A 21678-nucleotide genomic window follows, 5' to 3' on the forward strand; every position below is an offset into this window, starting at 1 on the left:
TACTTTAAATGTGAGCTGGAAGGAAAGTTCTCTGTGAACTCTGACCCTTTCTACAGTCTCATTTGTTCTGACAGTCTGGCAGGTAAGATATTTCCTCCTTTGTCCCTGGCACCCACAGCCTGTGAATCTCCACAAGGCTGCACCATCCGCTAGATGGGCCCGCACTGTGTGTGCTTCTCTTTCCCTAAGAACCTTGCTCTCCAGATTGAGCCCCTTCTCAGCACCCCTCCTCGGCTGTTCCCCAACCCCCACCTTTGGAGGTCCGCCTGGGCCCATCGGCAGGCAGTTCCTGAGCCAGCGGAAAGTGCTTTGGAAAATTTATGAGCAGCAGCTGGAATGACAATAACTGCTGACTGGAAAAAGCCCCCTCTCTGGGGGCTGATGGATGGTGGGCTGGCCTAAGGGGTATCCTTGCCACGGAGAAATATCTCCTGTCAGATAAATGGCCCAGACCCTGGCCCCGAGAGCACCTGGCAGGCATCCATCACCCACACTGAGTTAAGTCAGGAGGCTGCAGAGCTGACAACTTCAGCACCTTTGGAGCCAGAAGAACCACCTCATTGTGGCTGGTGGAATTGGGGAGAGAGAGGCTGGAGGAGGCCAGAGCATGGCTGAGGGTACTCTGCCCAGAGAAGTGGGATCAGCCTTTCCCAAGCGTGCCTGGCCCGCCGCCTGGCCCCTTGGCGTTTCCCTGTTCTGCTCCAGGAGCCTCTGATGAACGTCTGGTTCGTGCAGCCCCAGGAGGCCATGCTGAGGAGCTGAGAGGGGAGGGGGCTTTCTGGTGCCGCCTCGGAGAATGATCTCCCTGAGTCTGGGGGGCCCACTGCTACAGGCCACAGACGCAGGGAATGCTGAGAAGCTTCCTTCTGGAAACAATTCCTACCGAGCTCTCCCCTCCAACTCACTCAGACCAACCTCAGTGGGGACAGGCCAGGCCAGCCGCTGAGGGAGCAGAGGCTCAGCCTGGACCGCTGTCCCCCGGTGCTGTCCCGGGCTCGCCAAAGAACAGGAGTGGAGCTTATCGCGATGTTTTTTTTTTCTTGTGGAAATTTGGGGTAAACAGAGCAGTGGCCAGCAAAGCAGCTACATTCTTCTTTTTCTGCAAAGCATCTGTTTAAATACTTTCCGCCTCAAAGGAAAGAACGTTAGTGCATTCCAGGGCGGGAGGCCTCCTTAGGTCAGGCTGGCTGTGTGTACACAGAATGTGGCAGTATGTGTGTGTGTATATGTGTGTGCACTCATGCGCATGCTCACTCCTGCGAGTGTCCCTTGCAGGTGTCCCTGTGCATCCCCAGGTGCCTGGGCATGGCTGGGCTCAGGCCAGGCATGTGCCAGTGCAGCCCAGGCTTGCAGAGGCAGAAGCAGGAGTGGGTTAGCAGTGACTTCTGCAAACTCCTTTGGGGTTAAAGCATCATGGGGCTTGGGGATTTTGGGGCTGACTGACCGCCTCTGAGCCCTTCCCATGTTCTTTGGTCTTGGAGGAGATGGAAACAGAGCTGGGGAGGAGAGGAGAGGGGAGCAGGAGGCTAAGCTGTAGGCTGGTTGAAGTGCGTGTGACCTGGGATCTCCTGGTCAATGGCCGCCTTCTGCCCCAGACTCCTCTGTGGTCCTCTGGGGAAGGGTCCAGGTCAGTCTGTGTAGCAGGAACCCAAGCCTTTGCCCAGCCTTGGCCTCTTCCTGCCCCTCTTTCTAGCATCTGGATGAAGAAAGGAGTGTAGGAGGGAGAGCAGGCATCCTGGGCATGCCCCTGGCCTCTCCCCTGGCCACTATCCGCCCTGAGGATCCCGTCTGGGTGTGCAGGCATCGTGCCGCAGGGAGGGACCCTCGATGCAAGACCATGTCCAAGTAGAAGACTCAGTTCTGAAAACAGTGTGTGGCTTTTGCCATGCCACTTAGTCAGCCTAGGCCTCAGGTTCTTCATCTGTGAAATGGGGCTGACGATCCACATCCTCCCTGCTAAGTCATTTGAGGTTAAGGTGAGATAATCGACATGGACGTGCTTTGAGAGAGGGCATGAACGACGTTAAAGTTATTTAGCAAAAATAACCCATGTCCAGAAGAGTCCACGCATCATAAGTGTGCAGCTCAGTGAAGTTTCAGCAGCACCTAGGTCAAGAAGCAGCATCTACAGAGCCTGGAGACCCTTGTGCCCCCTGCAGCCTTCCCCACCCCACAGAGGTCACATGGCTCTGCTTCTATCACTGTGCTTTGTCTGGCCTGTTTTGGAACCTCCTTTGGATGGGTAATGCTGCTCCGAACATTCTTCTGGGGACGTGCGCTTTCATGTCTGTTGCGTGTGTTGGAATCGTAGCAGCACAGGTAGCCGTGCGTTTGGCTTTAGTTTATAAAGCCGAAAGCGTTGCGCAAAGTGGTGGTTGTATCAGTTTACACGCTCCCCAGCAACGCAGAGTTCCCGCGCTGCACCTCCTCGGCCATGCTTGATTTCGTCTGAATGTTACTGACATTCAAGGAAGGATTGTTAATATTTCTTTCTTTATTGCCTCTGATCTAGATCCTGGAAAGGACTTTGGAACCTGATAGCTCCGATGAAGAGCCGCCCCCTGTGTACTCCCCACCGGCCTACCACATGCACATGTTCGACAGGCCTTACCCTCTGGCCCCCCCCACCCCGCCTCCCCGGTGAGAGTCCACCTCCTTTCAGAGTGCAGGGCGGTGGAGAAGGGGACCGGGGTTGGGGTTGAATACAAACACAGTGGGAAACTTGCCTGGACCCCTCAGTATATTATTACACCAAAAAAAGACTTCCATTGCAGCAAGAGACATTTTAGCTAGATAACAAGGAGAACTTTCAAAATGTAAGGATCGCAAGAATAAAGCTTCACTAAATTCCCACTCTAGGTGCTGAACACCTTACAGGACACTGAGTTCAATACAGTAAGGCTCGGCCTCTGCTTTCCGGGAGCTTAGAGTTAAGGGACATGCAGAGTGGGAATGACAAACTCATGGAATGTGTACTGACACTTCCCCTCTCGAGCCCACGCAAACAGTACTGATTGATCACTGTACTCTTTCCTGCTGACTCGAGACGGAACCTCAGAATCCTCCTCAACACAGCACTCCCAACAGTCATCAGTAATTGATGGAATGGTATCTATTTGCCATCCCTGGTCTAGAGATGCCGGGAGGATTTTTAAGCAATAGGAGCAAGTCTCTTCTTCTGGGATAGTTGGACAGCTAGAGGCAGGCAAATAGACTGCTAGGTCCCCAGAGACTTCTTCCATGTCAGGGACTCTGTAATTTGGAATTTTAAAGTGAAGGTGGTTGCCAGCCAGTTCCCATCGGTCTCTGAGGTGCTGGCTTCCTGTGCCCCCTGTTTGTGGTGGGGCTGCAGGAGCCCGGGTGCCTCTTTGTCCTTGAGCCACTGTTCCTTCGAATGACTCTGGCCGGGGGTGGTAATGATGGGTCAGGGGGCTTGTTCCAGTGGATCCTTCCTTCTGGGGATCTTGGGAGCCCCAGACAGGGGCAGTGGAGGATGCTGTTGTCATCCAGGCGTAGGTCAGAAGAACAGCTACGATTTACAAAGCGCCTTCGAATGCCAGAAACGTTCGAGGTCCTGGATCTACACCAGCACATTCCAATCATCTAACAACTTGCGAGGGAGGCACTGTGGTCATCCCCACTTTCCAGTGGAGGAATCCGAGCCTCCGAGAGGTCTCGTAACTTCCCCAAGACCTCAGAGCTGGGATTTAACCGAGGTCATTCTGACTCCAAAGCCACTGCTCTTCACTGCTGTGTCCTTCACATGCCTAAGGAGACAAGTCTCTGTGCTTGCAGCTCCGGGAGCTGAAGGAGGCACCGAAAGTTATGGGGGGAGCGGGGGAGGGGCAGTGTTTCAAGGCAGGGACAGGAGCAGAGCTGGGGGGGGGGTCCTTCCTTTATCACAGGTGGCACCAGGAGGCTGTCATGGTAATAGTGGGAGGCAGGGAGTAAGTGGGTGGGTCTGGATGAGGCCTTGGCAGGACTTGCGACCGGAATGGGTCACAGAGCCCAGGGCTAAATGGTTTTCCTTTGACTTATGTTTTTAATATCCTAAGATATTTTTACAAAAACCTCAGTTTCTGTTAGGCAGAATAGTTCTGCCTATTTTTCAGGAGGGAAAACTGAGGCTGTAAGAGACAGAATCCCAGTGTAAACCTGGCCTGGCTATGCTGGCCACATCCTCGCTCCCCTCTGGCTGGGTGTTCAGCTGCTGTGGCTGGGGTGGGGCCTTGGGCAGGGGGAGTGCACCCAGTGATGGGAGCTCCAGTTGGGGGCAAGGTGACCTCAGCACTAGACCTAGGCTCAGGAGGCCTCGTTCACAGCCTGTGACTCTGGACAAGTTATTGCCCTTGCCTGAGGTTCAGGGGCCTGACTCAGAAATGAAGGCTTTGCTGGGCTGGGGGTGGATGTAGGAAGAAAACTTGAGTTGTGAGTCAGACAGAAGCAGAGTACTCTCCCCATCCCCTTCCTTCAGCTGCCTAACTTCTGATTCTTTAGGTACCTTTGCTGTGTGGCCGTTGGCTCACTACTAAACCTCTCTGAGCTTCATTTGCCTCATCTGTGAAATGGGAATACTAATCCCTGACTCAGCACTGTTGGGAGGATTGAATGAGATGTTGTGTGTGGAGCACTTAGTGCAGTCCAGGTATGGCCCAGACCTGCCATCAATGGTTTACTGCTCCTTCTACCCCATGGCTGCTTGGCTGGCCTCGGAGGTCAGCTCTAACATTGAACATTGAGACCAGTGGTGAGGCTCCCCTCAGAGACCAGTGTTCAGAAGAGGCAGGGCCAGCCTCTGAGCACATGCCTCTTTACCCCAGGATGGCCCTGCTCGGCCCAGATCCATCCCAAGCCACTTCCAGGGCCTCACTCAGTCTCTCCATCCAGGACGTTCATTTCCAGCATTTATTGCGTCACCTGCAATATGTGTGATGTGGAGATGAACACAGGGACCTTGTATTCATTGGGTTGAATACCAAGGAGCCTCCAAGGAGATCAGAGTCTGGGGGAGGCATAGACACAGGGAAGGCAGCCTAGAGGAAGTGAGGTCCAAGCTGTGACCTGGTGAAGAAGGAGGGCGTTCCAGGCAAAGGAGACAGCATGTGCAAAGGCCTGGAGGCAGGAAAGAGGGGACCACCTGGGGTGCTCCAGGAAGTATGGAATGGCTGGTGAGGCTGAAGAGGCCAGTAGATCATGGGGGGCCTGGTGGGTCCTCCAAGGAGTTTGACCTTATCCTGCAGCCAGCAGGTTAAACTAGAGAGTGATGTGACCAGGTTAGTGTTTTGGAATCTCCTCTGGCTACTGGGGGAGATCAGATTTGAGTAGGGGGTTCAGGGAGGAATGGCCTGGTACCCTTCTGCCACCTCCAGTCACTGGGGTGCCTGTGAGACTGCAGATGGGCCAAGTTTGGGAGCGTGCCCCATGGGGACACAGAGAGGCAGGGTGATCCCAGGGGAGTGTGCCTGGAAAGCCAGGGTCCCTGGGCCCAGGGTTTGCCTGGATGATCTGTGCACCCCGAGACAGGGCCTGACCCCATTTGCACCTCACTGTCCAGTCTTTACCAAAAGTCCTGCCTGGAAGGTTTGTCTCTGAAATCCTTCTGGGGTCTGATGTCCCGTGGTAAACCTGGGGCTCTGATGGGGCGTGAAGTTCTAGTTTTGGGGTCCAGGGGCAGAGGCTCTGGGCCGCAGAGCCTCCCCAGCCTTCTCTCTCCTTCCCCTCCCCCAGCCTGTCCTTCCCTCCATCTGCTGAATGGAAGACCGGCTCTGAAACTCAGAGGTGCCCCTCCGCACGGGCCACCTGCTGTTTTTCCGCTGAAATTACAGCCTTGGAAGTTTTTTATTTGCCTCTCAGCTCATTTCTGACATTCCTTTCCGACCACAATGGAGTTGCCTGGGCCGCCTGGGCTCCGGGGGGGCCCCCCTGGCTCTCGCAGCTGCGGGCTGACCTCATCTCCGCCTGGTGCCAAGGCAAGGGGCCGGGAGGGGGCTGGGGTTGTCCTTCCTCCAGGACCACGGGCCCAGCAGCAAGGGGAACTTGGCTGAGGACGGGGCCTTCCGATCCTTGTCCCACTCCCCACTTGGGTTCTCAGTAACAAATGGCTGGAGGCGTCCAAATACAATACCGGGGCTCTCCCCGTGAAGCTCTGCTGGGTGGCTCTGGGTGTGGCTGAGTTGGAGTGGGCACCCGTGTCCCAGACGAAGACCCTGAAGCCCGAGGAAGGGTGGTGACCCTGAGAGAATTCTCCTTGCTGGTCTGCAAGTCCCTGAGAGCTGGGCATCCCCTCGCCTGCCCTCAGGCCCTTGGAGAAAAACGCAGCTTCCAAGAGTCACGGAAGGCGGCAGAGTGATGTAGAGAGAAATTTGCCCAGGAATCAGAGTCCCGGGTTGTGATGCAAGCTCTTCTGGGGACCATTCCCTCATCGGTGCCGCGAGAGGGTGGGCGGGGCGCGCCGGGTTTCCCTTGGCTCCAGTCTGCGTGCGCTGCGCTCCCACCGTGCTCTTAGCAGCTTGTTAGCCCGTCTGCTGCCGCCCCCGCCCCTCCCCCTCGCCCCCGCCAGGCCACCCGCCCAAAATAGAAAAGGAAAGGAAGTTATTTCCATAGTCAGCGGCAGCCCGGAAAAGCTCCCCTCCAGTGAGGGGGCGGGCGGGATTCCTGGAGCTGGAGGCCAAATCAAAGCCAGGCCGAGAGCGAGAGTGGCCCCCACCGCCCCCGGCCCTCGGCTGCCTTCTGTGTGTGTCATTTCCCTGATTCAGCAGAACACGTGTCCTGCGGTTGCCACGCTGCAGGCTGCCCAGGAGCTGTGGGGAGCTCCTGGCCGGGCCCCAGGCTGCCCTCAGGCCCGGGAAGGCAGGCCTGCAGCCTGGGGGTCAGGCAGGGCGTGTGCCACCGCCTCTCCGCCTCTCCTCCCACGTCGCCGGCGGCCGCTGCCCGGGCCCAGACCCCTCCGGGGCACCTTACCTCTGAAGAGTGGCTCCTGAGTGCCCCTTGGACACAGACCCCTCGCACTCCCACGCGGCAGTGTGCCTTTTCAGAACGCCATTCCGCACAGCCTCCTGAGGGGCTCCCACCTGCTTCGGCAGAGAGGCAGCAGTTTCTAGATGAGGAAACTGAGCCCCAGCCCAGAGCAGGGTCTTGCCCAGGACCACCCTCCTGGCTGGTGGCTGAGCCAGAACTGGAGCCTGGATCTGCTCTACTCTCTCTAGGGATCCTGGTGTCCCTCTGTTCCCCCACCCCAGCAAACCAACACTTGGGCAGGCTGCCCTGTTGGTGGCGTATGGGTCTATTCATATTACCTGTTATTCATCAGCCATGAGCTCACTGTGCCGGGTGCTAGGATATAAGGACGAAAGGCTATGACCCCTGCTGTCTTTAGAGGACTCTCATAAACATCGACTTCTCAGGCCACAGTGCCCAATGTGAGTGCCATGAGCACCATGGGCAGAGAGGGCTCTAGGCCTCGGGACCTTGAGGGCACTGAGCGGTTGGAGATGGGTGGAACTCGGGTGCAGCAGGAACCCAGGCCAGGGGCCAGGGGCTGGGGTCAGCCAGGCCTGATTGAGAAGATGAGCTAGAGCACTGGACCTTTGTCCTGGAGGCAGGGGAGGCCATGGGAAGCTTCAGAGCCGAGCCCCATTCTGAGCAGGATCCTGGTGCGATGGGCAGGGACACCTGTGTGTGGGCCTGACTTCCCTCCTCGTTGTCTCCTCTCACCCCCCAGCATCGATGTCCTGGGCTCTGGACCCCCTTTGAGCCAGAGGCGCTATCGAAACTGGAACCCACCACTGCTGGGCAACCTCCCCGATGACTTTCTCCGCATCCTGCCCCAGCAGCTGGATAGCGTACAGGTAAGGGGGCTGCCTCCCACCTGCCTGTCAGCGTCTCTGCTTGCCCACATGGTTTGTGCTAGCCAGTTTCACTTCCTGATGGTTAAGCCCAGGCTGAGCTATTTCTGTTGCCCCGGGTTTGCAGGGAAAGAATACTGAACTGAAAGGCCCATTCTGTCTGGGTCTAGAGGTCTCCTGTTGGGAGGTGACAGCCCTGAAGACTCTCTGGCTGCACCATCGCCCCTGGCTGGAGGGAGGTGGGCATGGGGGCAACCAACGGCACAGGGTGGCAGCACCTTCCTTCCCTGCCCTGGGAAAGGGCCAGAGGGCTTCTCCCCAGATGCTGGCATGTCCCAAGGGGCCTTGGCAGGAGCGGGGGTCTCAACCTGAGTACAGGCAGAGTTTTGAGTTTGGGAATCCATGTGTTGGCTGTTGAGCTATTTGCAGGTCACTTTTCAGGACTGTCCAGGTTGTAGATGAAGGGATGGGGTGGTCCAAGGGGCAGGAAAAACAACTTTTAAGTCCTTGCTGCTTCCCCAGCAGAGAGGGCTCTGGCCTGTGCAGTTGGATTTTGGCTGACGACTAGCTCCCGCTAGGAGGTGCAGGCCGCAGGATGAGGCTAGAGGATCCTGGGAAGGGACGTGTGTACACCCAGGTGTGCATGGATGTTTGTGGGTAGCCATTCAGCATGCTTGCTCCCCTCCTCAGGGTAACCTCGGGGGCTCCAAGTCCGTGAGTGGAGAGGGAGGCCTACCCCCTGCAGCTGGACCTGGGCCCCGGGACCAGGAGAGCCGCTGGAAGCAGTACCTGGAGGACGAGAGGGTCGCGCTCTTCCTGCAGAACGAGGAGTTCATGAAGGAGCTGCAGCGCAACCGCGACTTCCTCCTCGCCCTGGAGAGAGGTGGCGCACCGGGTGGGGCGCCGCGGCCACTCTTCTGGCTGAAGAAGGCAGTTGGTGTTGGCTTTAGCCTTGGGGCTCAGAAGGGGCACTGAACTGGAGACTAAGGGTGGCCTTTGTCCTGTTGAGACACAGCTCTCCCCAAGTTATCCTTGTGGGAACCCCAGAATGCCGCCAACGGGGCCCCGAGTCACCAGCCACCCCTTCTGCTTCCCCTGGGACTCAGAGAAGGAGGGGTATGTCCCCTTAGGCTCTCTCCTTCCCCCTGCACATCTGCTCTGTGCCAGGTACTGGCCTTGGCATGACGTGTCTGGAGCTCCAGGAACAGAGTGACTGTGTCCAGGGGTTCAAGCAGACATTGGAGCTGGGACTCTTGAGTTTTTGGGGGCTTTGGGTTGTCTTTGGGCTTGGAACCCTGCTCTCCAGCCTGGCTGCCTTTCCCCTTCAGGATGGGAGTGTGTTTGGGGTGGGGTACAGTGAGAGAGCTGTGGAGGGTCTGTCTTGTGAGGGTCACAGTGTGTGTATATTTGTGTGTGTGTGTGTGTGTGCGTGTGTGTGACTGACAGCGGGGGGTGAGGGAGCAAGGTGTGCAGGGAGAAGGCTGGCCCTAGCTCTGCAGCAAAGGTGCTGCAGGGCTCGGGGCCTTTCCGTTTAAAGGAGGGGCTGGTCTATAGGACCCCTGAGGGTCCTTCTAACTCTGACATTCTGACATCCCAGGTGCTCGTCAGGGCAGTAGTTTCTATGACATCGCTCGTGTGTGCACATATTTTCTGTGTGCTCGTGTGCGACTGTGGGGATTTGCCCTCCAACACCGTCCTGTGTCTCAGCTCAGGAGCTAATTTCCCTGCCCGGAATGTGGTCCTTTTCCAGATCGATTGAAATACGAGTCCCAGAAATCCAAATCCAGCAGCACAGCTGTGGGCAATGACTTTGGCTTTCCGTCTCCTGCCCCAGGTAACCGTGCCCTTCCTGGGGGAGAAGCCTGGAGGGTGTAGGGGCCCAAACCCAGCTGTGCTCTGTGTATTTGGAGTTTGGGGGTAAAAGGAGGAAATAAGCTTGAGGGGAGGTTCTGCCCCTACCACACTCTCCCCGGAGTGAGAGGTCCCTCCTCTTAGCAGCCCTGGGTTCTTACCTACTCAGCTGGCGCTCGAGCCCACCGCTGGGATTGGCAGGAGGCTGGCTGACTCCTTAGAGGTGACTGGAGCATGGGCAAGAAGGGGACACACATCACACTGTATAATGTCCCATGGGGTGGGAGGGACTGGGAGACTTAGACAGCTTGGTCTCTGCCCTGGGGAGCTGAGGGTCATGTGGGGAATGCAGGAGCTACATCCAAGAAACAGGTAGAGTGGACCAGCAAAGCTGAGGACACACTCGTTGACGATAGCAAGCACATGGCGAGGAGAAGGGCAGGATGCCTCTGGGGAGGGTTCCCTCATTCATTCGCTCAGTATCTGGGGAATATCTGCCATGGGCAAGGCCCTGCCCTAGTGTTGGAGGAAGAGAATTTTGAGCTTCATGTACAAGATGGTGAGAAGCAAGAATTGCATCAAAACAGGGTCAGGGGTCGACAGCAGGCTGTTGAGATGCATAGATGAGGGTCGAGCTGGAGTTGGGAACGTGGGGCCGAGAGGTCCAGAAAGGCCCGGGTTTCACACTCGCCATCTGGTCTCTGCCTGTACATGTGCATAGCGGCCCCTAGTCAGTCAGTGCCCTTCACACACACACAGGCTGCCTGCCTCAGAGAACGAATCAGCCCCAAACAGACCTTACATGGCACGGTGGAGTGAGGGTGGGGGAACAGAAGGATGATGAGCTCAGCTGATCCTGGCTCGAGGAGAGAAAATCCCGTGGAACTGATTCATAAGCAGCGGGCTGGGAGCCTAGGCCCCACCAGAAGTGCATCTGGGGATTTTAAGGACAGCCTCTTGTCCTTGATCCTGAATTAACTGTAGACACCAGGGCTGCTGAGATGGATCAGAATGACTCACAGGGGACTTAGCAGGCAAGGTGACTCGGGATTAGCTGAGTTGCTGGGTGGAGAGCAGGGGCTTTAGAAGAGCAGAGAGAGACCCGAGTGGGTGCTGAGTGAGCGGGGACACTGGGTGACTGACTGGGTTCGGACTTGGGGACCAGCCCCATTCTCATTCTCACTCATTGTCTAACAAGGCAGAAGCTCTGCCTCGGGGGAGTCATGGAGGGGGCTGGCCCTGGAAGGAAGGGGACAGGAATGGCCAGGGGCAGGCGAGGGCCTGCTCTGTGCCCCACACCTTCCTTCCATCCCCCTCATTAACTCTCCCACCATGTGGGCATGCAGACCAGGCAGCCTCGTGCTGGTGAATGTTTAACAGTGGGTCGGGGTGCAGGGGAAGCCCCAGTGCTCCGTGTCTGGTGACTTCCGTGGTGTAAATACTCCCATCACGGCTGATTTCAAGCTACCAATGCGACTTCATGGAACAGGGAGTTGGTCAGAGAAGCAGAGCCTGGAGCCCATGTGAGTGGCTTCTCTGCACACACAGCTGACCACAGGACTGTCCCTCATTCTACAGAGGGGGAAAGCGAGGCTCGGGTGGGAAAAGAAATGCTCCTCGAACTCCGAGCATCATCCTTGCTTTGAGCTCCCTCCTGGTCAGGGAAGAAGCCTGCTCTTTGCTTCCTCCCTCAGATGGAAGGGTACGGCTGAACCCCTGTCCTGCGGGGACAGCCCTGACCCACTTCCTGAGGCCTTGGGCCGCCACCCTTCCTCGCTTCCTGGCCCTCAGAGGTGTCTCCCCCTTCCAGGAACCGGCGACGCCAACCCTGCTGTGTCTGAAGATGCCTTATTCAGGGACAAGTTGAAACACATGGGAAAATGTGAGTCAAGCTGATGTCCCCCTCCCCAACTCTTCTAAGACAGGCCCTGGGGCCTCATGGGAGGGAGGGAGCCACCCAGAATTTTTAATGCAGCTGACTCTTGGTGAACCGAAGTGACATTTTAATCGCAGGCTGGCTCCCTCAGCCTTCCTGCCTCACTTCCCTCTGCAGCTGAGTCTGGATACAAATTAAGTTTTAAATCCTCTCGAGCCAGCTGTCTGCAGAAGAATAATGTGCTGCCCTCCACCCCCAACCCCCCTTTTAGTGTTCTCTATGGCTTGAAGGGGCTTGGCTGGGCCTGATCCAGCGGGGAGGCCTTCACTAAGCCCACTTTCTGCAGGCGGTCCCACAAAGTCCCAACGGGCCATCCCAAACCAACCCCCACCCCCCTGCCCCCCGCCCGACACACAACCATGTGTGAATGAACCTGCCATCCTTTCAGGCTCCATTTCAGGGAAAATCTTGGATTAGTTTTGGAAATCCCAGAACCAACTCAGGAGGTGGCGAGGGGAGCGGGAAGGCGGCAGGAAAGAAAGCCAAGATGTGTCGTTGTCTGTTGTAGCTGGATAGGAATACCCGGATCTCTGGCTGCCAGCCACGGTCGCTGGTCCGGCTCTCCATGGCCTCTGCTGCCCCTGCAGGCTGACCCAGGATGGCAGCCTCCTTGCCCCGGGGCACGAGCCTGGCCCGTGTCCCGGATTCCTGTCACGTCACCTGCTCCCTGGGTTCCCAAGCCAGCCTGCCCACCTGCCCCCTCCCTGGGGGGCCTGCCCCAGCCTCCCCCCAGCCTTGGGGGGCAGCTACCTAGTGCCCAGGCTGCTGGCTCACAGGTCTGTCTGCCCCCAGCCACCCGGAGGAAGCTGTTTGAACTGGCCAGGGCCTTCTCGGAGAAGACCAAGATGAGGAAGTCAAAGAGGAAACACTTGTCGAAGCATCAGTCGTATCCTTTCCAGCCTGGCACTGGGAGGGGTGGGGGACGCTAAGGGCACCGAGGCAGTGGGCTGGGCTCCCTGAGGCTGCACCCTCCCCCAGGAGTGGGACCAGGCTCTGAGGCCCTCTCCTCTCCTCCGTGAGCCCTGCTGCGAGTCTGCTGCCCCCTCTCTCAGTGCCAATCTCGCCCTCCACGACCAGGCCTGGGGAGTGGGCCAGCGTCTGCTGTCTTCCTTCTGTAGGCTCAGAAGTTGTCCTACAACTTTTCAACTTTTTGTCTGGAGTAAACTGCATCTTGGGAGAAAACTTGCTCTCCGATCAGAATCAGCAAACCTTTCCCTCATTTCTCTAGTGTAGCTCATCGACAGATCTTTCCACCTCCTCATCTCAAGCATTTTTGCCCTGACTTTCAGTTCCTTAAGTAAAATAAGGTTTTCCACATTTTTACTCAGACTCCCATCCATGCTCGTCAAACAGGGCCCCAGGATATCAGAAGCTGAACAGCCAAAGAACAGGGAGAAAGTCGCTTCTCTGTCCCCAGGATGGGAGTGGAGTGAGAGAGTCAGGACCTGGCTGCTCAGTTGAGCCCAAGAAAAGGAGGCTGGGGGAGGCATTGGGAGGCTGGGGGATAAGGCTGGTATGGCAGAAGTCTCCTGAGCTTGGAGTGGGTGGTGGAGGGCTAGGGGCAGGGAGTGGGAAGACTATGGCAGTGCCCACCCATCCCTGGAAAGTTTTCCTGAATGGCCGGGCAGGCTGGGGGCTGCAGTGTCAACAGCCAATCTCCTGGACGACGTGGAGGGCCACACGTGTGGTGAGGCGGGGGAGTGGGAAGCTTGAGCTCTAAGTTGCCTGTGATGGGTGGCTGTCCATGAGGAGGGCCTGGATATTGCATAAGTGGACCCAACTTGTTGGGGAGGGAGCACTTAATCTGGGGGACACGTTAAGGGTTGCTGGGCAGGTGACCTAAAGAAATGGGTCCTCCCACTTGGTCCATATTGCCTCTCCCTTCCTTCTGCCCCTGACAGGGGGCCCCAGCCACACCTCCACTAGATCTCTATCTGGAGCACAAAGTACCACGTGCTGTTTCTGGGGAATATTCTCTGGAATGTGAGGGGACAGACAGCCCTATCCACATGGAGGGGCCTCACCTTGAGAGCCAAGCACTGGGCAGGTTCAGTCTCTGGGCCCAGAGGTCTGTCAGCGATCATCCGGCCCCTCCCAAAGGCTACACAGGCCAGAAGAGGCAGCCTTGGACCCTACCAAGCCCACAGCCAGACCCTGAGCCTCATGCCTAAGAGCAGAGGGGCCCTTTGGTGGTCAGGAGACATCCAGAAGCAAGGGCTGGAAGGGCCTTGGAGGTCATCTAGATAGTCCAACTTCCCCATCCCATTTTATAGACGAGGAAACCAAGGGAAGAACTTGTTGAAAATCTCAGAGCTCAGTCATGGAGCCAGGCCAGCACCCAGCTGTCCTAACCCCCACAGTGCCCTGCTGCCTCTCACCAGACCCACGTATCACCCCCTGGGATCAGCATGTGCACCAGCAAAGAGAGGGCATGGAGAGAGTTGGGTCAGCTCTCTTGCCCAGCTTGGGGGACATGCTGGCGCGAGGCTCTGCAGGGTGGATGATGAGGCAGCTTCTCTCTGCCTTTCAGATGAAGACTTCCGGGGAAGGCGACAGGAGGCGCCCAAGGTGGGGGAAGCCGTAAGGGAAGGACAGTAAGAGGTAAGGCCTGAGGCCGGGCCTGCCGGGCCCCACACGCCAGGGGGCTTCCAGGGCTCTAGCAGCATTGGGCTCAGGCAACTGGTTAGCACAGGCCCTGGGTTTCTTCCTTCATAGTTGTGGCAGGGGATGTGGGCTTCTCTGCATGCAAACTAGGCTTTGCGTTTCTTTGACTTGATTATTTATTCATTTGACAGAAGATAATCACACCTGCCTATGCCAGATGCTGGGAACAGGAAAAAAAAAAATCAGCTTTGACCTTGAATAGTTTACAGCCCAGTTGAGAAGACAGTCCAGGACACACACAGCACACTAAGGAGACAATTTAAGACAAGCTGAGATGGCTTCACCCGGGTGTGCACACACAGAACTCTCCCATTGCCTGCTTGGGTCGGGTGGCGTAGAATCTGCCACAACCAGAGGAGGCAATCGCCCCTCTCAAGGCAGCTCTGGTTCTGGCTGCAGCCCTGGGCCCCCAGGCTGCTTTCCTCCTCTTCCTGTGCATCCCCGGGGGAGAAACAGGCAATGTCAACACCTCCTCCAGGACACAGTCACACTTGTCCCTTCTCCAGCCCCTCCCCCCATCAGGAAGCTTCCAGCTGGCCCTTCCCCCAGCCGCTGTCCTGATCCCAGTGGTCAGCATCTACAGTGCTTTCTTGAGCTGACAGTGTGGCAGGTACAGCCCTCTTTCAGACTATGGAGAAATATTTGCTACCCTCAGGATACTTGTAATGGAGGTGAGATAAACCAGGGCACTGAGGACACAGCCAGGGAGGATACAAGTGCCCTCTCTCCTCAGCCTGGGCGCTGGCCATCACGTCACCTCTGTTGACTCCTTGCCACATCCTCCACCAGACACTTCCAGATCCCTTCTGTTCTCTCAGGCTTTTTTCACCCGAGGAGCTACACCCACGCTTCTCACTTCTCTGGAATGCTCACATAAAGCCAGCCAGGAGACAGGCTCCCCCTCCCCCTCAGGGTTGCTGCCATCTCCTTCCCACTGGTCCCTGGGGAAAATGTATCCGGCCCAAAGCCACCCCATATCAGGACTTGGCTCATCATTTATTTCACTCCTGAGTCTTCCAGCGTTTCCCTTTCCAGCTCTTTCCTCAAATCTACATCCTCCTCCTCCCCCTCTTAAAAACCAAGAGTCCTCGATATTTTCCTTCAACATCCAACTTGCAAAAAGGTAGCATCCTCCTTCACCCATTGCAGGCTGGCAGTCCTTCCCTCACTCCCAGATTGACTCAAGAAAGGCACCCACCAGCACCAGAGCCTTTTACTGTTCTGCATCCTCTGGTGCTCTCTTCTGCACACCATACCCATCATCTGGAGACTGCCCTCCTTTGGCTCCTGTGGCCCCAGGAATCCTGCGCCTCCTTGCTCTCTGCTGTTTATTCCTGTGTGCTTTCTGGATGCTCCTCCACTCCCTCAATCCAGGCTCTCCCCGCAGCTCTGCCCTTGACCCTGTCCAAAGTCTTCTCACTGCCCTCTCTCTTTAGCGGTGCCACCACCCTCTTTTACAGCATCAGCAATACTTCTGTGCAGTTGGCTCCAGAATGTGAACTGCCATCTCAGTCAGTCCTCCAAGTCTGCTCTGTATCCCCAGCTGCACCCATGATTGTCTTTTGAGCCCTGGATGTCAACTCACTGAAAGCCAGACAGTCGTCCTGACTTCCCCGTTTCAGTTCTCTTCCTTATTCCTTCCATCACTGCCCTGGGAGACTCATCAGCTGGCTGACAGTGGCTGGGCTCCTCACCGTCCCTCCTCTGCTCACCCTGTCACCCTATGCTTTACTTCCATTTCTTCCTTGCTCTCAGAATGGGGCTTCTGAGTAAAGGCATATGAACTCCTCAGCCTGGTGTAGGGCCCACCAAGTTCTGAACTCAGTTTACTTTTCTGCCCCTACAGATGCCCTTGGTCTAGCGCAGCTGAGTTGCCACTGTACCAGAACGGACCAGCCAGTGCCCCACCTCTCAGCCCTTCCCAGACAGCTTCTGCCACCTGGAATTCCAGCTTCCCCACTCCATCTCTAGCTGCCAGAGTCCCTGCTGTTTCTAGGAGCTTGGACTGGGGGGAGGTGACCCCAGGCAGAGTGCCAAGGCTGACACAGAGTCCTTGGAGGAAAGAGAGGGCTCCTTTCTTTGGTAGCTTCTGCCTAAACCCCTCTTGCCAGGAACCAGTGATGAGGAAACACCCCTGGGCTCCACTGAAAAAGACTTCTTCCATCCTTTTTCCCTACCAGATGCCAGCAGTTCCTCCTTGCCGGAGAAGATCTGACCCGGCAGAGGCAGCCGGAGAGCAAAACCGGCCCCCAGCTGAAGAGCCAGCTGCAGCTGGACAGATGGTGCTTGAGTGCCGAGGCCCAGGGATTCTCCGGCCACAGTCCAGCCCAGCCACTGCCACTGCCACTTTCCATGGGACTTGGAACTTCGGAGCTGTGTGCTGTGACTGGATGAAGGACCTGGGGGGCGGCAGCCATCGACAGCCCCTTTTGTAGCCAGGCTGTTCTATGGGCAATGAGTGGAAATGCAGGATCCAACCTCCAACCCTCCTTCTTAAAAAAAAAAAACAAAAGTCCCAGAAAACAGGCAAAAATTGGAGTGCCCGAAAGGGCAGGATGACCCTACCAGAGGCTCTTTTGCCTGAAGGTAGAGCCCCTGCCCTTGCCCATCTCTCCTGCTGAGCCACAGACACTGCCTGGTCCCCACCCCTGACCCCAGCACCCTCTGGGCACCTTGGTCCCTTTATTCCCACGGCCTCCTGCATCTCAGCCTTTCCTGGGGCCGCTAACCCTCAGCACAACCCCTGCACAGAGCTCTTGGTGGGGGAGCCCTGGGCAGTCACTTGGGCTCCCTCTGAGGAGTGATGGGCCCCCGAAGAGAGGTATCTGCTGACTGCCCTGCCTGGGCCCCTCTGGCTGCCTCCGTTAGGGGCTGGCTAGGGCCCCCAGCAGGGATGGGGAGGGTGGCCACCCCGGAGCTGGAGGACTTTTGCTAGGCAGGGGGAGTCTTTGGCAGAAGACAAAAGCCAGTTCTGGATGGGACCTTGAAGTCACACAACAGTGAGGGCTCACAGGAGCTCTGACCCCCCCTGGCTGGACTAGAAGTTCTTCTGCCACTAAGGGTGGGCAGCAGCGGGTTCTGAAGTGATCCTGGGGAAGGTGCAGGACTGAGAAGCAAGGTGAAGAGGCTGCCAGCCTGGGTGGGAGGCCTGGGGCAGAAGGGCTTGCTGGGTGCCCCTTGCCGAGAGAGCGCGACAAGGTGAAAGATCCGAGGAGGAAAACTCTCGGTTCTACAGAGCTTACCGACACCAACCACTGCCAGCGGGAGGGAGGCTGTCCCCGTCTCTCCGGCCGCCGACGCGACGGGAACACGCTGACCTCTCTCACCGGAAAGCCGGGAAGCCTAGGCAGGCACGAGGCTTCGGGCCCCCGGAGTGTGGAACCAGCCCAGCCCGACCGCCCGGGGTTGGAGCGGGAGCCAAGCCTTGGCGGGGCCCCGGCGGCCGCAAGTCACCCCGAGATAATGAGGGCGCGGCAGCCGCCCAGGGCCAGCGGCGGAGGCCAGACCGCGATCGCGCCGGCCCGCCCGCCGCTCCGGGGGCCGGAGGAGGGCCCCGGGCCGACGGGGGCGGCCGAGCTTCCCCGGCTCGGGAGAGGCGGCCGCGGGCGGGGCCAGCCCCGCCGAGGAGGGGCCGCCGCCCTCCGCTGCTCCCCGCGGCCGGGCTGTGGCCCCCGACGGCCCTCGGCCTCCAGCCCGAGCTCCAGAGGGGTCTGACCCCGAGGGGCCTCTGGGCTGTGGCCCTGACCCCTCCCCGCGCCAGGCCCGGGCGCATGGCGGGGAAGCCCCAGCCCCATGTCTGTGTGTGTTGCTTTGTTAGTTTTTTTTTTTTTCTTCCTATGTGTGGGTTTTTTCTTGGAGCTGTTTCATAGGAATTCCTGTAATAAAGACTTGGTGTTCTCTTGGTGCTCTCATGTGGCCGGCGGCGTGGGCTGGATATCCCTCTTCTCTCCCCTGCCTGGGTAGGGTTTGGCCCCAGGAGCCCCGCCTCGCCCCGGAGGGCCACCTGCCTCGCCCGCCCCGTTAACCCGCAGCGTCTGTAAGGCCCCAAGGGCTCAGCCCTCCCCGCGGTGCACTCACGAGGTGACACCTGCTGCCCCTAGGCAACCTCGCCAACCTGCTGGCTTTGCTCGGCGCTGTCGCCTTCCTGTTTGCCCTGGGAACGTAAACCGCTTGCTGATAGGCAAAGGAAACACCGAGGGGAAAGCCAGTCTGTTGCGAAAGCTCCAGTCGGTCACCTCCCTAAATAAACAGACCGCTTCTGGAGTAACGGCTGCGCTGAAGGCTGCACGGATGTGCAATCTCAGACTTCAAAGGGTCGGCGGAAATCTTCCAGTTCAAATGTCTCTAGCTTTCCCCTATTCCTCCGCTCAGCTGGGCCACCTCCCAGCCAGGGAACTCGGTGCTGAAAGAGGAAGCTGGTGCCTTTCCAGACAGGACATTTCTCAAAGTTAAAACGCTCTTCCTTCTGTTGAGCCTAAAGGCCTCCTTGTGGCTTCCACCCTCACGTCTTGTTTCTGGGCTCCGGGTCACCCAGCACAAGGCCACTGCTCTTCCCCCTGATGCCATGGTTGAGCTCAGTGGCTCCACTCTCTCCTTCTGGACAAACAGCACAGTTTCCTCCTGCCTTCTCTACAAGAGGGCCGCCCCTCACCCCTTGGCCATCAGGGTCTGGTCCCACGTTAGAGGGAGGGGGGCTTGTAAATTGGCATACCTGAGACAGCTGCTGATACTCCAGATGTGCTGTTTGGACCTGAGAAAGGCAAACCAAGACTGTCCTCTAATCCTGGCTCTGTGCAGCCTTCGCTGATGTCTGTGTACTCGTGTGATCCCTGGAACACAGCATGTGCGCCTGGGACCCTGTTAGAAATGCCCATTCTCAGCCGCACTCCGGACCGACTGAGCCAGAAACTGTGGGAGTGCAGCCCAGGAGTCTGTGATTCTGCTGTACACTGAAGCTTGGGAGTCATGGTGCCAGCCCAGTACCCAGCACTGACCAGACAGAATTACCTGAGTAGCTTTAAAAAAAAATCCTGATGCTCAGTACCCCAGACCAATTAAATCAACAACCATAGGTTGTTTCTTTGGAAGCTCCTCAGGTAATTCAAATTTGCAATCAAGTGTGAGGACCAGCACACCGAGCAGTCTGTCAGGTGTTTCACATTAGCCCAATTAATCTTGCCCAATAATGGCCACTTTACAGATGATGAAATGACAATTCAGAAAGATTAAGTAGCTTATCCAAGATCACAGAGTTAGCAAAGTGTGAAGCCAGAAAACAGGGCCCAGGACTGCCTGCCTCCAAAACTTGTGTTCCACCCTCTACATCCCTGCAGCTTAAAGTGTGCTCTGTGGACCAGCAGCATTGGCACCGCCCATGAGCTTGTTAGAGATGCATGCTATCGGGCCCCACTCCACATCTCCTCAATCCGAGCTTGGGGTGTATTTTACCAAGCCCTCCAGATGATTCTGATAACACACTCATGTTTCTACAACTCTGCTACTCAGTTTGGTCTGTGAACCAGGAGCGTCTGTATCATACAGGAGCTTGTTAGAAACACAGAATTTCAGGCTCTACCCCAGGCCTACTGAGCCGGAACGTGCATTTTAACAAACTCCTCAGGCGATCGGCATGCACAGTAAGGCTTGAGAAACGGTAGTCTAGAACACTGCTTCTCAAACTTGCTGTACACTGGAACCATCTCTTATGCTTGGGGCCCTTTCCCAGAGGTTCCGGTTTAATTGTTTCTGGGCTCTGGGTCACCTAGGACAAGGCCACCATTATTCCCAGGATTCAGCCTGGGAATCAGATGGTGAAACTCCTCAGGTGATTCTAACATACAGCAAAGTATGAGAACCATTCACCATTTTGCTTCTCAGGGTAGCTGAGACTGAAAGTGACCATAACCAGAGAGTGGGAGGTGGGGAGAGAAGGCAGAGAAAGCTGATTGGGCCCAACAGGAGTGCAGAAGATGAAGCCCCTGCTCCATGTTGAGTCCCTTCCGGTTGAATAGTGTATATAGGACCCCAGAGGGAGTCAGGCTGGGCCAGATGACCGCCCTAGCCATCCACCCTCACACACCATGCTCATCTGCAAATGCTGGGCTCCTGGTAGCCACAAGGTGATACTGACAGATTCATCTCCTGCAAAAATGCTGAGCCGCACTATCTGGAGTCTGGTCCAGCCAATGCCCCTCTCCCTTTGTATGCTTTGGTGTCCCCAGGGCTCAGCCCCTACTTGAGAGGAGATCTTGTGTCTGGAGCACTCTGTGCCCAAAAGAACTGGCCTGTTATTACCATGCTGGGGTCTCGACCCTCTCTCTGCTCTCCTGAAGCACCTGGTAGGGACTGGAGGCAGGAGGAGTGACAGCAGGAGAACTTGGAGGGCAGAAGGCAGAAGACAGGCAAAGTGTGGGGTGATGACGATGATAGCTGCTGATGACCGCTTACAGTGTGCCAGTCACTTTTCTGGGGTGCTTTACATACGTTATTTTACCTAATCTCCACAACTATTACATGAAATCAGTATTATTACTCTCATTTCACAGATCAGGAAACTGAGGCACAGAGCTGTTAAGGCCCTTACTCAACAGGACCCTCAGTAAGTGGGAGTACCTGGATTTGAGCCCAGGCAGCAGAATGCCAGAGCTGGTGCCCAAACTCTAAGCTATATATTGGGGTGGGGGTGGGGGGCAGGTGATAAGACCTAGAACCCCTGCATACATGCAATTTGTGGAGCACAGAAAGGTGCACCTGCTTAGAAAACCCTCTCCGTAGTGATGCATGACCCAACAGTGGGCCTGGAATTCACCTGTTAGCATTCTTTATCTGATTTTAAAAATAATCTCTTAGTATTTCCATTAAATGGCAAATATGCTATTGAGAGAGAAACACATGAACTCTTTTTGCCCATTATCACAGCATAGATTAATTTCTTGGATTAGCTGGCTGGGCCAGCTGGAGGAAGATTTGGAAATTTCTGGACATGGCGGGGGGAGCTGGTGTTGAAGGGGGCTGTGTAAATCTACTGCCACCTGGTGGTCATCTCAGAAGTGGCAGCCGCTGGCCACTGAGAGGCCACCACCATTTTCCCAGAAGGAAGAGGCCAGCACCCGTTTGACCTAAAGCCAAATTTACTTTGTTCCCATCGTCATATGTTTTCTAAAATTTGCAAAACAAAGATATTTTTGTACTTATTTTCTTAAAAGAACCACTAAGATTATATAAGCTTCAGGCCCCACAAAACCAGCATTTACCCTGTTGTCATTTCTAGAGAGTCAAGAGTCACAATTCTGTATCAGGTCAAGAGGATTATTCCAGGGCCTCTGAAGTGAGGGGTTGTGAAGCTCAGTACAAACTCAGCACTGGCCTGTCCTGTTAGGACCT

At 56.5% G+C, this 21678-nt stretch overlaps 1 protein-coding gene across 3 annotated transcripts in view; it reads left to right on the forward strand.

Moving 5' to 3' along the window:
* Positions 1-18201, forward strand: part of CUEDC1 (CUE domain containing 1) — a 76212-nt gene extending 58011 nt beyond the window's left edge. For 2 of the 3 annotated variants that reach the window (XM_070482929.1, XM_044744773.2), the window contains exons 3-11: positions 2513-2640; positions 7721-7847; positions 8535-8739; positions 9595-9678; positions 11506-11577; positions 12424-12517; positions 13260-13318; positions 14162-14232; positions 16476-18201. In XM_070482929.1, coding sequence (XP_070339030.1) covers positions 2513-2640; positions 7721-7847; positions 8535-8739; positions 9595-9678; positions 11506-11577; positions 12424-12517; positions 13260-13318; positions 14162-14229 — 837 coding nt within the window. In that variant the 3' untranslated portion in view covers positions 14230-14232; positions 16476-18201. The remainder of the gene's footprint in view (positions 1-2512; positions 2641-7720; positions 7848-8534; positions 8740-9594; positions 9679-11505; positions 11578-12423; positions 12518-13259; positions 13319-14161; positions 14233-16475) is intronic. The other variant, XM_070482930.1, reaches the window with a different exon arrangement.
* Positions 18202-21678: the final 3477 nt, after the last annotated feature.

Source organism: Equus asinus, chromosome 13 (genome assembly GCF_041296235.1).
Source record: "Equus asinus isolate D_3611 breed Donkey chromosome 13, EquAss-T2T_v2, whole genome shotgun sequence".
Taxonomy (NCBI): Eukaryota; Metazoa; Chordata; class Mammalia; order Perissodactyla; family Equidae; genus Equus; species Equus asinus.